Genomic DNA, 15,837 nt, shown 5'->3' with positions numbered 1-15,837 from the left:
CCAATAATGACTAAACCAGCCATATTACAACTTCAGTAAACCATATAACAACCCCTAAATAACGTTTCAACAACTCGAGTAAAAGTTTAACAACTGTCATAAAAGAAAATGATCAGTAATACCCATATTTTTAACTCAGTTCAAACGAAGTTCATATACGAAGATCATACTTAAAAACATAAAACATAAGGCAACAATATCAAACATGAATAATAAGGGGACTCGTCTTGCAACTTCTGTCATTGTTAACAACACAGTTAAAGGAAATAACAACTTCAATATAGGTATTTTTCTAAAATCAGATCCTTCCTGACAGTACTTACAATCAGTGACAAGCTAACATTAATATTTCATCCCCACTTAATGTTTTTTTGTCATTGACATCAAAATACACATTTCACTGACTATGTGTGGCTTACGATGTCGACTTACGACATGGCACAACCCTTCATCCAAAAAAATATGAAGAGTTACAAAATATTTACAAGCCACAACAAAAAATAACCTTTACAAAATAAACCCACACGTGGACCACCAATTTTAACTTGGGTATGGATTTCTGCATGTTCTTTTATTGTGCCCAGCTTCATGACACTGTCCACAGTGGTAAATCTTCCTGTTTTGGAATTGGGAGTCCCGCCTCCTAATTCTTGGCCTTCCCGAAGGTCTACTAGTTGTAGGTGGGTATAGCCACACTTGGTTTCCTATATTTTGCAGCATATAATCATTAGGATTAGGCCTGTCAATTGTCACTACTGGAATCATGGTGTTCCCATAAATCTTCTCTTGGGATGTTATTTTATAACAGTCCTCCACAAAATCATACACATTTGCATGAACCACCCTTATTGCAGCACAAGCGTGTGGACATGGAATCCCTGTCATTTGCCATGCAGCACAAGTGCATTCATGTGACTGAACATTGACATATAAGGCTCCACGCGAAGTATGTACACAGACCCTGCCACCTCCATAAGGTTCACCATGCATATGAATCGATCTAGCCACATTTTCCATCACTTTTCCATCAATGTTTGGACCCACACCATTTCTCCAATTCCTCATTGCCACACTTGCTGCGAACATCTTCCTTGCAACCTTCTCACGATGTTCATGAATAAGTTAGGCAACATTATGCTGCCTTTCCTTTACAATCCAAGCATTGAATGACTCAGCAATGTTCGTTGTTATGTTATCCCACCATTTATATGCAAACTTGCTCATTGCCCACTTATGAATATCACCATGATTGTTAAGCCACTGAAGTAACTGAGGACTGAAATTTCCCATCCTTGTCATTGCCTTATCAAACTCAACGTTAACCCTTGCATATGCAATGTCATCAAGCAACTTTAATCCAACTTCCTTACTAATACCACTAGTTCTCCTCCTACCTCTGTATAATTTATTCATTTCAGAGCTGAAATTTTCCTTCATGTGCCTATAACAGTATGCATGACGGTCACCTCCAAATATTGCTCTAACAACTCCTATTATTGCATTGTGACGATCTGACACAATAGTTAGTTGGATTGCACCGACTATCTGTTTTATCATGTTTAAGAACCATGCCCACTCCTCATAAGTCTCTCCTTTCACAATAGCATACGCGAATGGTAACAATTCATTGTCCGCGTCATATGCTGAGGCTGATAGTAGTGTTCCCCTATATGGTCCACTCAAATGTGTTCCATCTATGTACAGTATATGTCTTGCCCCAGACAAAAAACCCTCTATGCAACAACCATATGCTATGAAAACACGCTCAAATATATTGTTAACAGTTACTACCCATTCAGCTACCGTCTTCTCATCGGTTTCCTTCAATCGTTAACATATCCATGGTATCAACATGTATGACTGTTCAGGCCTCCCTTGTATTTCCTCTAATGCTTTTTCCTTAGCCCTATATGCTTGCTTATATGTCAACTTCACACCATAATCCCTTGCCAAGGTCCTCCTTATTTCATTTGGACGCTTTTCAGTGTGATCCCTTACCTCCTCAATGATAATTGATGATGTCAAGGCTGCTCTTCCACCATGTTTAACTTGCATCATCTCTTGGGCATTATGCACATGTTCATTACTGAGTCGAGTTACAACGAGGAAAGGACTTCTCTTCGCAGCTACTCTTGCTATTATCCGCCAAGGACAACCTTCAACTTTGCATTTCACATGCACACATTCCTCACAATTTTTGACATATTTGTACTCGAAGTTTTCTGCAATACTAAACTTATATACTGCCTTTCTGAATTCTGTGGCATTTGCAAAAGTTTGCTTCTTTCCTAATAACAATTCCTTCCACTTCACAGCATTCATCTCGGGCATTGGTGTTGGTGCAATCTCTACTGTACTTACTAGCCTTACATGACATCCCCCACCGCCTTCTCTTACACGTCACCCCTATTTTCATCACAAACTGTTCCGTCCATATTATTCTCCCTACTTGACAAAAAACACATTTGTTGTGACAATCCCAAGTAGTTATCAATGCTGCATGCATAGTTACAACTTTTGTTAGGAAATTCACAACAACAATATAACAAATAACAACTAAAATAACCATAAAAAAACAAGTCTCACATTTGTGGATCATCCATTACTTTCGGTGTACTCTCCTTCAATGCTAGATACACATGTGCACTAGTGTCATTATACTAAAAAAGATTATCAACTTCACTATCATCAACCAAATCTACTAATGCCTTATCATCGAGGCTCACTGTATATTTCATGTCACAAATATTAACATCTATATCAAACCATTCCAATATCATTAACCTCAACTCTTCATATCTTATCCCCTGTTTTATCGTTTTAACTCTGACACTCCCACCATTGTATCTCATTTCACCTTCAACATTATTAACAAAGTTTCCACCAAGATGAAAAATCAACGCAAGTGTCTTTGAATATGTTGACCCAATATTGCAACTCATTCTGCATTATACCCTGCAACAAACAAGGAAAATATTTCATCACAATGTCATCTCTGTAAAAAGGATATTTCATAAACCCAACACAGCTACTTTCAAAGTTAACAACTTCAATATATCGTTTCACAACTCCACTTTAACTATTAACAACACCCTTCACAACCTCATTACTATGGATATTCAGCCTACTTATATACGTGATCATCGCAGCGCTTCTTCCAATTTCCCTCAGCTACCATCTGCTATCCCAAAAACAGATCATTATAAACACTGTCCCAGACTAAGCTAACTCTATCACTCACTACCCGACTCATACGTTCCATTCCCACAAGTTAAAAACAACAACCAATGCCTCCAGATGAATCACGTTACGATTGCTGCAGCATCGTCTCCCTCTTAAGCTGACAAAACTAACTTGGCTAGAACCCTAACCTTATCTAACAGTAATCAACTCATTCGTTCAGATTGATGACCATTCTCACACCTAAAAAAGGAAAAACCAACACCCCAATATGAAGAACATATGCCTTACGTAATACCGCCCCTTACCTACTCTGAACCCTCAACGCCACATACAGAACGCAGGACCACCAAAATGAAGAAAACAGACCGCAACAGTCATGCATGGAGGATGAAACAGTCATATGATTTCAGAAAAACACTTACCCTTTCGAACCACCACCTTCTCGTCACCTTCGAGCTGCTGGAACGCACACGTTTCTCTCCTTTCCTTCCCGCCTATCTTCCTTCGGTGTGCAGCTTATTGTGGTGCCCATGTGGTGCCCACGTTTTGTAATGGGTGAGGGCGGTTTGGTCTTTTCTTCTAAGAAAATGATCCCAATTTGGTCTGCTGGTACCAAAACGGGATTTGTGAAATTCCGCAGACGTTTTTGGGCTTCTGGAGTTAGAGGTGCATTTTTATATCTTTTTCCCTTGTTTATATGTAATTGATTGATTCGGAGTGCACTTAATTTCCAGCCCAATTCTATCGCTCTAATTAGACTGGGTCTTTTTCTTTTTTTTTTGTGTGTTTAAACTTTATCATTCAATTCAATTCAAGCAACATACGGTATTAATTTAAATGCAAATTACTTCAAATATCAGTATGGATATAATCAACAGGGGTAAAATAGAACTCATCTTAATTATTTTGGATCTCATTCTACATGTGTCTTTTTAATTCTTCATTTCTTTTTTTTTTCATTCATTGGTTAATTAACTCACTTAAAAGAATTTCAAATTTTTTAATGCGAATTGAAGTGACTTGAAATCAAATAAGAAATGGTTTGAGTAATAAAAAGATATAAATTTAAACTAAATTTAAACAACTCTGCGTCAAATTCTTGAGACTTAAGTAAGTCATCTAGACGCGATATTTTAACGAAGAACATCTTTTCTTGAGGTGGAATCTTCCCATGGTTAATTAAGAGTATATGAGTTGTTGAAAGTTTTATTCTCGTCACTTGATTATGTTGGATGCATTGTTTCCTGGGTGTGGATACCTTAACATTGTTTTGCTGTTGAACTTTTAGCAAAGTAAAACGTTAGGGAAAATTGGTATATAACTTTAAAAAATTAAAAAAAATGTTTCTTATTTTACAAGAATTCAATTATTAAAAATTGATCACAGTAAAAAGACAAAAATTTTGCTAATAACAGTTATTAAATAAATAAATAAATAAAGCAAGAACAACTTCACCACTATGGCACTATGCCCGTAAAGAGATGAAAGGTGAGGCAACCATGTAAAAATCCAAAAAATTTGAAGTACCAGATTTATTCATATATATCACATGTAACAAAAATTAACACCATAAAATATGAACGTCCCATGTAAGGCACAAATTCTGGTTAATTTCCGTAAGTCATACGTTATAGAATATTGTTGCCTTATCATGGCGCCAAAATATTCTCAGTAGTCTAGGAGTCTCCATGCTCTCATATTCAAAGAAAATAGAAAAACCTCCATAAAAACAAAACAAAAAACAAAAGCCTACCCTCTGTTGAATGAGTCGCTTCATCTACAAACGCGTTTTACGTGAAACTTTGCCTTTTGCCTGGATATAGTGGCCGGCAGATTCTTATTTGTTTCAAAGTCCATAGTACTCCTTATTTTGTATCCACACTTCAATGGCCTTGGCTCCTCAAACTTCACTTTGAATTTTTGCCTCCTAGTTCACAGATATGGCTTCTGCTGTTGTGGTAGGAACTTCTGTTGTCGGCTTCATTGGTAGGACTTAGACCTATGATTTGCTTCTTTGCTGTGTGATTTTCCGTATTTAATTTTGTCTGTTGTTTCTTGGTATGACTTGTAACTGAGATAATTCTTACCCATCGCAGTAATTCTGACTGTGATTTATTGGAGAGCAACTATGTCTTGTTACCCTCGTCGGTCCCTGGTTATTGCACACCAAGAATTTCTGACTTACACTATGTACAAGTTTCTGCATAAAATGGAAAGGGAAAAGCCAATCAGGTTCAATTCACATGTTCTGATGCTTGCAACTAACAATTATTCCAACATGTTGGGTTCAGGTGGTTTCGGATCAGTCTATAAAGGGATTTTCAGTGATGGAACCATCGTGGCTGTGAAGTTTTTGAATGGGAGCTCAGACAAGAGAATGGAGAAGCAGTTCATGGCAGAAGTAGGCACAATTGGAAGAGTTCATCATTTCAATCTACTTCGCCTCTATGGATTTTGCATTGAAGGGAATATAAGGGCACTAGTTTATGAGTTCATGGGCAACGGCTCACTTGACAAGTATCTATTTAAGGAAAACAAGAGGTTGGGATTTAAAAAGCTTCATGAGATTGCCGTTGGAACAGCCAAAGGAATTTCTTATTTGCATGAAGAATGCCAACAGAGAATTGTCCACTATGACATAAAACCAGAAAACATCCTCTTGGACGATAACTTCTATCCTAAAGTTGCTGACTTTGGTTTGGCCAAGCTTTGTAATAGAGAAAATACTCATATCACCATGACCGGAGGTAGAAGGACTCCCGGTTATGCTGCGCCGGAGCTCTGGATGCCGTTTCCGATAACTTACAAGTGTGATGTTTACAGCTTTGGAATGTTGTTATTTGAAATCATAGGTAGGAGAAGGAATCTTGATGTTAACCTGACAGAAGAAAGTAAAGAGTGGTTTCCAAGATGGGTTTGGATCAAATTTGATAATGGAGAACTAAATGAAATGATAAGAGTGTGTGGAATAGAGGAGGAAAATAAGGATATGGCAGAAAGAATGGTTAAGATAGCTCTTTGGTGTGTTCAGTATAAACCTGAACTGAGGCCTATGATGAGTGTTGTGGTGAAAATGTTGGAGGGTTCAGAGGAAATCCCAGAGCCTGTGAATCCTTTTCAGCACTTCATGGATGGAAGTTATTCTGTAGAATCAGTTCAGACAACACAGACTGATACTAGTTTTGCTTCTGGTTCCTCTATTACAGCATCTAAACCTAGCACTGTGAATGCTACTCCTATAATGAGCAAGTATGAGAGCCAAATAGCCTCTAGCCAGGATTAACACAAGTGCGAGTACAAGTCTTGTGATAAATTATTTTCTCTTGTGATCTGATATTTTGTTGGATCTACTCTGTTCCTAAATGAAAGACTTTATTTATTTCCCCCCTTTGAATTTTTCAGAAGGAAACTTTGATGAATTCAATGGATATGAAACAAAGAAGAAGCTTTATAAAAGGCAATACATTTGACTCAAACAGTAATATCACACACCACCTATCTTACACCACTGACTATTGTCAAAACATGCTTCTTTGCAGGTTGTGTGTATGGCTATATCAACGCAAGGGTCAATTTTAGTGAAAACCGTGAAGTTTTGCTTTTATGCAAACGAATCTATAAACCTAAGGTACAAATATTCAGACATTCAGCTGCCAAGGACTTAGAGTGCAGATTAATTATGTTTATACCAAGCCTATAGGTTTTTTGATGATAAAAAGAGTCACAAACAAGAGAACAAATTAGATTGCGTGTGTGTATTGTCAGGTTTGGTTATATGAAACTGGCTCGAATGGCTCATACCCAATGACTTAATTTTCAATTTAGTTCTATCACTCTAACTACTGCAAAAAAGGAAAAAAATTTGTCAATAGCAGTTAATAAATTGAGGGGAAAAAACCAAGCAAGAGCAGTTTCACCTTTCCATCCGTAAAGAGATGACAGGCGAGACAAACATAAAACAACAGAGTTTTATCATATTAGGTCAGATCGGCTACATAGATCATCGCAGGACTGTAAAATATGAACGTCCCATGTAAGGCACCAATTCTGGTTAATTTGCGTGAGTCATACGTTACAGATTATTGTTGCTTTATCATGCATATTGACGCCAGAATATTCTCAGTCTAGGAGTTCCCATGGTCCCATGTTCAAAGAACATAGAAAAAGCTCCCATTCCAACAATGATGGGGCATAAAAATATATTGTTGCCTTATCATGCATGGTGTCTTGTGATCTGCAGAGGAGATATTTGAAGAATCGCACAACAACCACTCAGCAAAAATGTGAAAGGAGTGGTTATCCAAAAAAAACTAAGAGGATATGAAAGGAGAAAGGAATTTAATCACTAAAAAGTTCCACAATAATTGGGCAATATATACTGACAAGATATGATATAAGAAATAACAACTGGCGTATGCATCACGTTCACTTGCATCGGACCTTTTTGTGGTTAGATTGCTCATATAGCATGGTAATCTTCGGAAAAAGTTATTGAAAACTTTGGAGCGGATTTTTTGACTGGTTTGCTGTATAATCAATTTTGCCTCTTCACGCTATCATTATTTGAGTAAAAGAAAAAGTAATGAAAATATAATTATAACAAGAACAACAACATCAGTATTACAATCATCGGATCAAATTTTCAAACTCTAGGAATCTCAGTTCTCACCTGCACTCGGCCCTAGTAAATATAAGTCAAAGTTAACTATAATTAGAGTATTAATTTTTTTTTATATTCTAATAATTTATCTTTATCCACAATTAAATACTCTGAGTAAATGAAATTTATACTTATTTTCACATATTTGTTGAACACGTGCAAATAAAATTATTGCAGAACTCCTTATTATCATGAGATTAAAATTCGCTTACGTTAATAGTTGACTTTATCCACACACACACAGTAAGATGAAGGCAGGATAATTAGGTGGGATCACTAACATTTAAATCATAAGGAAAATTGGGGATAAATCTCTCATTGAAAATTTAATTAATAAATAGCACCTAAGGAGTTTACGTAACTTAATTTTTATTGTGTGCAACTTAACTTCCTTTGTATGCAATAATCTTCTTTTGTATGATGTACAACTCAATTTTTTTTGTGCAAATGAAATTTTCTGATGTGTAAATCATCTTCCTTATATGCAAACTAATTTCTTATATCTAAATAATATTTTGTACAAACTATCTTCGTTTTGTGCAATTTACCTTGCTTTGTGTACAACTAATATTCTCTTATGCAATCAATCATCATAAGAACCATATGCCAATTAAATTTGTAATGAGAAATTTATCCCAAATTTTCTCTAAATCCATATTACTATTATTTTTATTAAAACGATAACTATAAAGAGTTCTGAGCCTGACTATCAGGATTAAAATAAATCTTTGGCCTGCATAGTCTAATTTATTGGTCAAAATTATACGCATAATTTATTATTGTAAAAGAAACTGTTAAGTAATTTTTTTAAATTCTAATGGCGAATCTTATTGACCAAATTTTTGGCTATGTTGCCTAAAGGGTTAAACAACAAACTTAGAAAAATGAAAATGTAAAGCGATAATAAACCTAAACGTTTTTTAAGAATTGAATGATTATATTAAAAACATTGACACAGTGACACTAATAAATTAAACAATATTATTCAATCTAATGCAATTTTCAAATTCATAATCATTAACAAATAGTAATTCATATTGATTAAATAATAAAAATATAATTTAAACTTATAGCATATTCTTACAAGTGAAATGCATTAGAATCCGAATAATGTTGGGTTTCGGAAAATAGAAGAATCCATTTACCAACTTTCATAGGTGCTTGCTTTGAAATAAGCCAATGTGTACTGTTCGAAAATGACTGATTATAAAAAAATTTCCTTTGAGGAATTGTTCAAACCTTTTGTTTTGCTCCAGGATACAATGAGCAGAAATTTCTTATCCTCAACAGTCTAAAACATTACATATTTTGTGCTCAGACTCCACACATATATATAAATATATATATATTTATATGCTTTGATTGTTAGTATCATTTCTGAATCTGCTATACATATATTGCTGTTTCTGTCATATCTTCTGCGGTACAATATTTATATATAGTGATTTGCTTCTTGTTTTGGCGTTTCTCAAATAATTTTGTCAGCTCTGGGCTTTTGTTGCTTTTGTTGCCAAGATTTTTTCCACATGAAAAGAAATTCTTCGGATTCAACTCGATCTAGAGATTTGATGATGGGCGAATCTGGATTTTATAAATATCCCTTAACTTTAAGGAATTCATGGATTAGTTTAATTTGAGTTAGACATATCTATGAAATTAATTGGCTTTTCATTTTGATGAAGGGGCAACTGAATGAAGAATCTGACTCTTTCAGTCAGAGGACGGAATCGGAGTTACGGAATCGAAGTATGCCGGTGGTGATCATCAAGATGACTTAATTACAACTTATCCACGTACAGGTAAATAGCACGATGAAATTAGATACTCCATCTCCTTTTTCCAAGAACATTCATTCATATTATGTAGCCACACTTCAATGGCCTTGGCTCCTCAAACTTCACTTTGAATTTTTGCCTCCCGGTAACATGAGTACATGTCTTGCAATATATTATTTTCTTTGGTGACCTGGTATTATTCTGTTGTTTCCGCTCTATGAATTTTCCAAAGAACAAGGGAACTTTGATGAATCCGATATATTATGAAACAAAGCAGCAGCTTTATAAAGAGGGACAATCCCAATATATTCTAACTTCACGAATACTATGGGTTTAAGCGATCTTACCCGTGTGCTATCCCTCAATCCCAAGTTACCCTCGGTTCCTTATATCAAACATTACAAAGTAAGCAATGTCAGTATCAATCCTAGTACCAACTTTTCCAATCCCACGTACGTACCAAACCGAGCCTGCCTTTGTTGTTATATATTAAAGAATGTCGTGGGGAACTTTGACATTAAATAATAAGGTCATTCAAAGGAGTTCGAAATTCGAATAATGGGAGAATCTGACGGTGAATTACTGAAAAATTTTGCGTAAATAGTCTTTTGAAATATGATCTTTCAAAAATTAACTATTTCCGGCAATGCCTGCTTCCCCTAATAACAAACGCCACCCGTCACAATTAAATAATATTTCGGGTTGTGTGTTTAAATTTTATTAAATTAAAAAAAATATTTCAATTTGATCATATAGTCTTGAAGCTATTCATTTAAAATACACATCATGAATGGAGATAATTAACTGGGCCTAGTTGAGTTCATTTTTTTGCCAGAGAAATTAATTTAATCACTAAGAATCTTATTGTCAATACGCTAAATAATGCCACATCACGTTCCAAATAGTTAAACTTACAAATCTGAGTACACACGTTATGTCGTAATTCGTGACATAATTATAATGGGAGAATCTGACGGTGAATTACTGAAAAATTTTGCGTAAATAGTCTTTTGAAATATGATCTTTCAAAAATTAACTATTTCCGGCAATGCCTGCTTCCCCTAATAACAAACGCCACCCGTCACAATTAAATAATATTTCGGGTTGTGTGTTTAAATTTTATTAAATTAAAAAAATATTTCAATTTGATCATATAGTCTTGAAGCTATTCATTTAAAATACACATCATGAATGGAGATAATTAACTGGGCCTAGTTGAGTTCATTTTTTTGCCAGAGAAATTAATTTAATCACTAAGAATCTTATTGTCAATACGCTAAATAATGCCACATCACGTTCCAAATAGTTAAACTTACAAATCTGAGTACACACGTTATGTCGTAATTCGTGACATAATTATATATTGTATAGTCCATCGATTTCATGTTGTATGCATCATTATTCATTTTTATTAATACGATTTGAAAGTTGATAACATTGAAGCAAAGATATTTTAAGAATCGAGAAATACAGATGTTGAAAAATCAAAGTAAGATATGGATAGATTATATTTTAAAAAACGAATGAATTAGTTAGGCTTCATACATAACATGGCAGAATCATGTGCTAAAAGATAAATTCTCTGTACCTTTTCTTTGCTCTCTCTCTCGAAGGAAAGCTGGTGATCATATTTAATTGCTTTTAAGTGGACTTTCGTTGGTTCTTTTTTTAAATAAGCTAATGTGCTGTCCGAAATTGACTGGTTATAAGAAAATTTCCTTTGAGAAATTGTTCACAAATTTTGACTTGTGCCAGGATACAATCACCAGAAATTTCTTATCACCATCAGTCTAAAATATTACATGTTTTGTGCTCAGACTCCATATTTACATGCTTTCATCTTTAGTATCATTTCTGAATTGATTCCTTCTGCTCTACATATATTGCTGCTTCTGTTATATCTTCTGAGGTAGGATTTAGAATTATGTTGTGATTTACTTCTTGTTTTGATGTTTCTCAAATACTTTTGTCTGATTTGGCTTTTTGTTGCTTTTGTTCCCAAGATTTTTTCTGCATGAAAATAAACAAAATTCATTGGATTCAACTCTAGATTTGATCATGGATGAATCTGGATTTTATAAATATCCCTTAACTCTTAAGGAATTCATATGGATTAGCACAATTTGTGAGTTAGACATATCTGTTTATCTCACCGTGCAAGTTATGGTTTTGAAATTAATTGATTTTTCATTTTGATGAATTTCATATATATATATAAATATATATATTGGGAGGCAACTAAATGAAGAGTCTGGATCTTTCACTCAGAGCAACCGGTGTTGCAGAATTGAAGTGTGCCTGTGGTGATGAAGATGACTTATATGCATCAGAATTAATTCGCATATAACTTGATTCTTCAGCCATGTCACCTGAATACGGGATACTATTTTCTTGGTTTTGATGAGTTTCATAAACCATAAATCACATCTCCGAGTTTCCTTCATGGCCACAGAAAATCTCAGCTTCAGCAGGTTCTTCTCCGATCACCATTTATTTTATTTCTATTCTGATTACTGCTTATGCTTTAGCTCCGATTCATCTGGATTATGATCAATCATGGCTAGGTAATTATTATGTTTAGGGCCACAATAATCTGAGTGAGAAACCCAACACCACAGATATTCGAAAGGATAAGGTTGGCATTTATTTGGAGGAAATTAGATCAAACATGTCATCTTTATGGAGGGCAATACCCCTTCGCATCATTATCACGCGTAAGATTTAGAGCTTCTAAATGGTTGAATTATCACGTCTTTTTTTTTTGGTTAATATAATCTTTAGTCCGTCAAGTTTGTTTTTATTTTGGTTTTTATTACTCAAGTTTTAAACTATACGTTTTGGTACCTCAAAAGAAAAAATGGTTCAAGTTTTTGTTGAATCATGAGGATTAATGTTTTAAATGGAAAAAAAAAAAACTTGAGGAACCAAAACCAAAATGAAAGGCAAACTTGAGGGACCAAAAATTGTATTAACTCTTTTTTTTTGGCATTTTAGAAAAATATTTAAAATGATTGAAGTTTATAAGATTAATTTTATTCTACATTATACTCTTTTAAACAAATCATACATTCCTGCCTATGTGTAGTCCTCCTTCTTGCCGGGGTACTGATAGCAATGGCTTTACGTCATGAACGGAACCTACTCATTATCATCGAAAGCCTGCTGGGTACGTAAGATCTACGTACAGTACTTTAATTTAAAGTAATGATAAAGTTCAACGAAGATGATTAAGTTATAAGAATTAAGCCATTAAAAGCAAATTCGCTTAAACTTTTCAAGCAGTTTTTTGTTGTAGCAACAATTGTGACTGATTATCTTTTATAAATACCTTCTGTAGCCGCGCTGGCTTATTATTACTTGCGATATTTTTACTCCGCATGAGATCTAAAGAGTTTCTGTCATTTACGATGGAAAAGTTTCTGAATGACTTGGGAAGAGAGAGCCCAACAAGGCTCACATCAGATCACCTAATGCGTGCAACAAACAACTACTCCACCATGTGGGATCAGGAGGTTTTGGATCAGTTTATAAAGGAACGTTCAGTGATGGAACTGTTGTGGCCGTGAAACTTCTTCGTGGTGGGATTTCTGACAACAGAATGGAGGAACAATTCATGGCGGAAGTTGGCACAATTGGAAGAGTCCATCATTTAAATCTGGTTCGCCTCATTGGATTCTGCATTGAAAGGAATATGACAGCTTTAGTTTATGAGTACATGAACAATGGGTCTCTCGACAAGTATCTGTTCGGCGAAGATAAGAGCTTAGGATTTGAGAAGCTTCATGAGATTGCAGTTGGAACAGCCAAAGCGATTGCTTATTTGCATGAAGAATGCCAAGAGAGAATCATCCACTACGACATAAAACCAGAAAACATCCTTTGGACCAAAATTTGCTTCCTAAAGTTGCTGATTTTGGTTTGGCCAAGCTTTGTAACAGGGAAAAGTCTTATGTCACAATGACAGGTCTAAGAGGGACGCCAGGTTATGCTGCACCAGAACTTTGGATGCCTTTTCGTGTAACTCACAAGTGCGATGTTTTCAGCTTTGGGATGTTGTTACTTGAAATCATAGGAAGAAGAAGAACCTTGACGTGAACCTCTCAGAAACTCAAGAGTGGTTTCCAAAATGGGTTTGGAGAAAGTTTGAGAGTGCAAATCTACAAGAGTTGATAACATATTGTGGTATTATTGAAGACAAAGACAAGGAGATAGTGGAAAGAATGGCCAGGATAGCTCTGTGGTGTGTTCAATATAAACCCGAATCGAGACCCAAAATGAGTGATGTGGTGAAAATGTTGGAAGGCTCCATGGATGTTCCAGACCTCTCATACCCATTTCAATATTTGATGGATGAAGAAGCTCAAGTAGATAGTAGTATTGATGGCGGCTCATCTACTCTTGAGGGAACTGAATCTTCCATTGTGTTTTCTCCTCCTGTGTTGGAGATCCAAATAGATTCGAGCCAAAATTAACAAAAAACCATTTTCATTATCCCTTCATTAGATGGCATCCTCCCATGGTTTAAGTTTATAGAGGCTCTGCATTATCCTTTTTGGCCATGGTTCTGCATTATCTTATTGATCGATATCTAGTGGTTTGATTATACGGCATGTATTTTCTCTCGTGGGTGACATTGCATTTTAATTTTTAATCTCGGTTGTGTTCAACTTTTGAATACGGTAACACAAAATTATCAATGAACTTGGCACATGCAGTGAAACAATTAGTGCAATTGTAGAAGAAATAAAAATGACCCACAGAAGAAAGGCAAGAAATTTGTTCACGGGGCTCAAAGTTGAATTATAAGCATTGATCATAACATAGAAATTCATTCAAAGCCTATGACTTGTCTTATGATCCGCAGATCAGAGGAGATATTTGAAGAAATGCACGACAACAACTAAGCAAAAATGTAAAAGGAATTATTATTAAAAAGACAAATAAAGAAATGAAATGAAATGAAAGGTAAAATTAGAGGAAAAATCCCTCCACGCAATCTCACATAAGCAATTTAATTATTTAAAAAATCTCATAACAAGTAAGCAGTACGTAATGATAAGATCCTATATAAGAAATGGCAACTGGTGCATGTATGTTGCTCACTTATTGTCGGACTTTCTATTGATTAGATAGCATATATAGGAGTGTACAGTAATTTTTTCAAAAGTTATTAGAAAATTTCCGGCCGATTTCTCGATTGATTTGCTGAATCGGATTTTGCCTCTTCACGCTATCATTATTTGAGCAAAACGAAAAATTATGAAAGTATAATATATGACAACAACAAAAATTAAAAAAAGATAATAATCACTAGATCAAATCTTAATTTCAAACTCCAGGAATCTCAGTTCGCAACTGTACTGTGTCCCATTAAGTATAATTATTTTTTAAAGCTTTTTCATGGGATTACTACAATTTTTTGACTCCTCAACTTTGTCCTAATTTTGGTTTTGGTCCCTCAATTGTTTCAAACTATAAATTTTGGTTCCCTAAATTTCTTTTCATTTAAAATATTAGTTTCTATAGCTCAACAAAAAATTAGACCATTTTGCTCCTTACGAGATTAAACCTATGGCTTGAAATTTGAGGAACCAAAACAAGAAACTTAAAAGACCAAAGATTACATTAACTCTTTTTTGTGCCTAAATTATAGGTCTGGTTTAAAGATAGTTGTTTTTTATTTTCTAATTCATCTTTGCCTACGGTTAAATACTATGAGTAAATGAAATTTAAATTTATTTTCACATATTTTTTGAATATATGCAAATAATATTATTGCAGAGAACTTCTCCTTATCATGAGATTAAAAAATCGCCTGCTGCAATTCGTTTAATTTTAATAATCACTGGCCTGGCTTACGTTAAGAGTTGACTTTATACACGCATATGTGTGTATTTATATCCTCATAACATAACGTGTAAGATGAAAGCTCACTAACATGTAAAATCATATCGTTATTTTCTTTAAATAATAACTATATATAGTTCTGAGTCTGACGATAGGGATTAAAATAAAATATTTAGCCAGCATAGTTTAATTTCTTGATCGAAATTGTACGTATCATTTATTATTGTAGAAGAAATTTTTAAGATTCTAATGGCGAATCTTATTGACCAAATTTTTTGCTATGTTGCTTACCCAGTTAAACAACAAACTATAGGGAAAAAATGAAAATGTAAAGCGATAATACGGCTACACGCTTTTTAGCATTGAAGGATT

The 15,837-nt window shown here is 34.6% G+C and overlaps 1 protein-coding gene, 1 long non-coding RNA gene and 1 pseudogene across 3 annotated transcripts; all 3 read left to right on the top strand.

Moving 5' to 3' along the window:
* Positions 1-205: 205 nt before the first annotated feature.
* On the top strand, positions 206-6,466 carry LOC114730745 (G-type lectin S-receptor-like serine/threonine-protein kinase At1g34300). Its single transcript, XM_028917852.1, has 5 exons — positions 206-284; positions 605-665; positions 809-887; positions 5,381-5,583; positions 5,659-6,466. The coding sequence occupies exons 1-5, from the start codon at positions 206-208 to the stop codon at positions 6,464-6,466; spliced, it is 1,230 nt and encodes a 409-aa protein (XP_028773685.1).
* Positions 6,467-11,439: 4,973 nt separating this feature from the next.
* On the top strand, positions 11,440-12,784 carry LOC114730708 (uncharacterized). 2 transcript variants are annotated; one of them, XR_003738851.1, is made up of 4 exons: positions 11,440-11,527; positions 11,887-12,089; positions 12,200-12,332; positions 12,704-12,784. It is a non-coding gene; the product is annotated as an uncharacterized LOC114730708 (long non-coding RNA). The 2 variants fall into 2 exon arrangements; XR_003738852.1 differs by having other exon boundaries at positions 12,183-12,332.
* A 181-nt stretch (positions 12,785-12,965) lies between these two features.
* On the top strand, positions 12,966-14,232 carry LOC114730707 (rust resistance kinase Lr10-like; annotated as a pseudogene).
* Positions 14,233-15,837: the final 1,605 nt, after the last annotated feature.

Source organism: Neltuma alba, unplaced genomic scaffold, assembly GCF_004799145.2.
Source record: "Neltuma alba isolate B1F8T4 unplaced genomic scaffold, ASM479914v2 tig00012763_pilon, whole genome shotgun sequence".
NCBI lineage: Eukaryota > Viridiplantae > Streptophyta > Magnoliopsida > Fabales > Fabaceae > Neltuma > Neltuma alba.
Note: the sequence above shows the minus strand (reverse complement) of the source record. Positions and strands in the feature narration are given on the sequence as shown.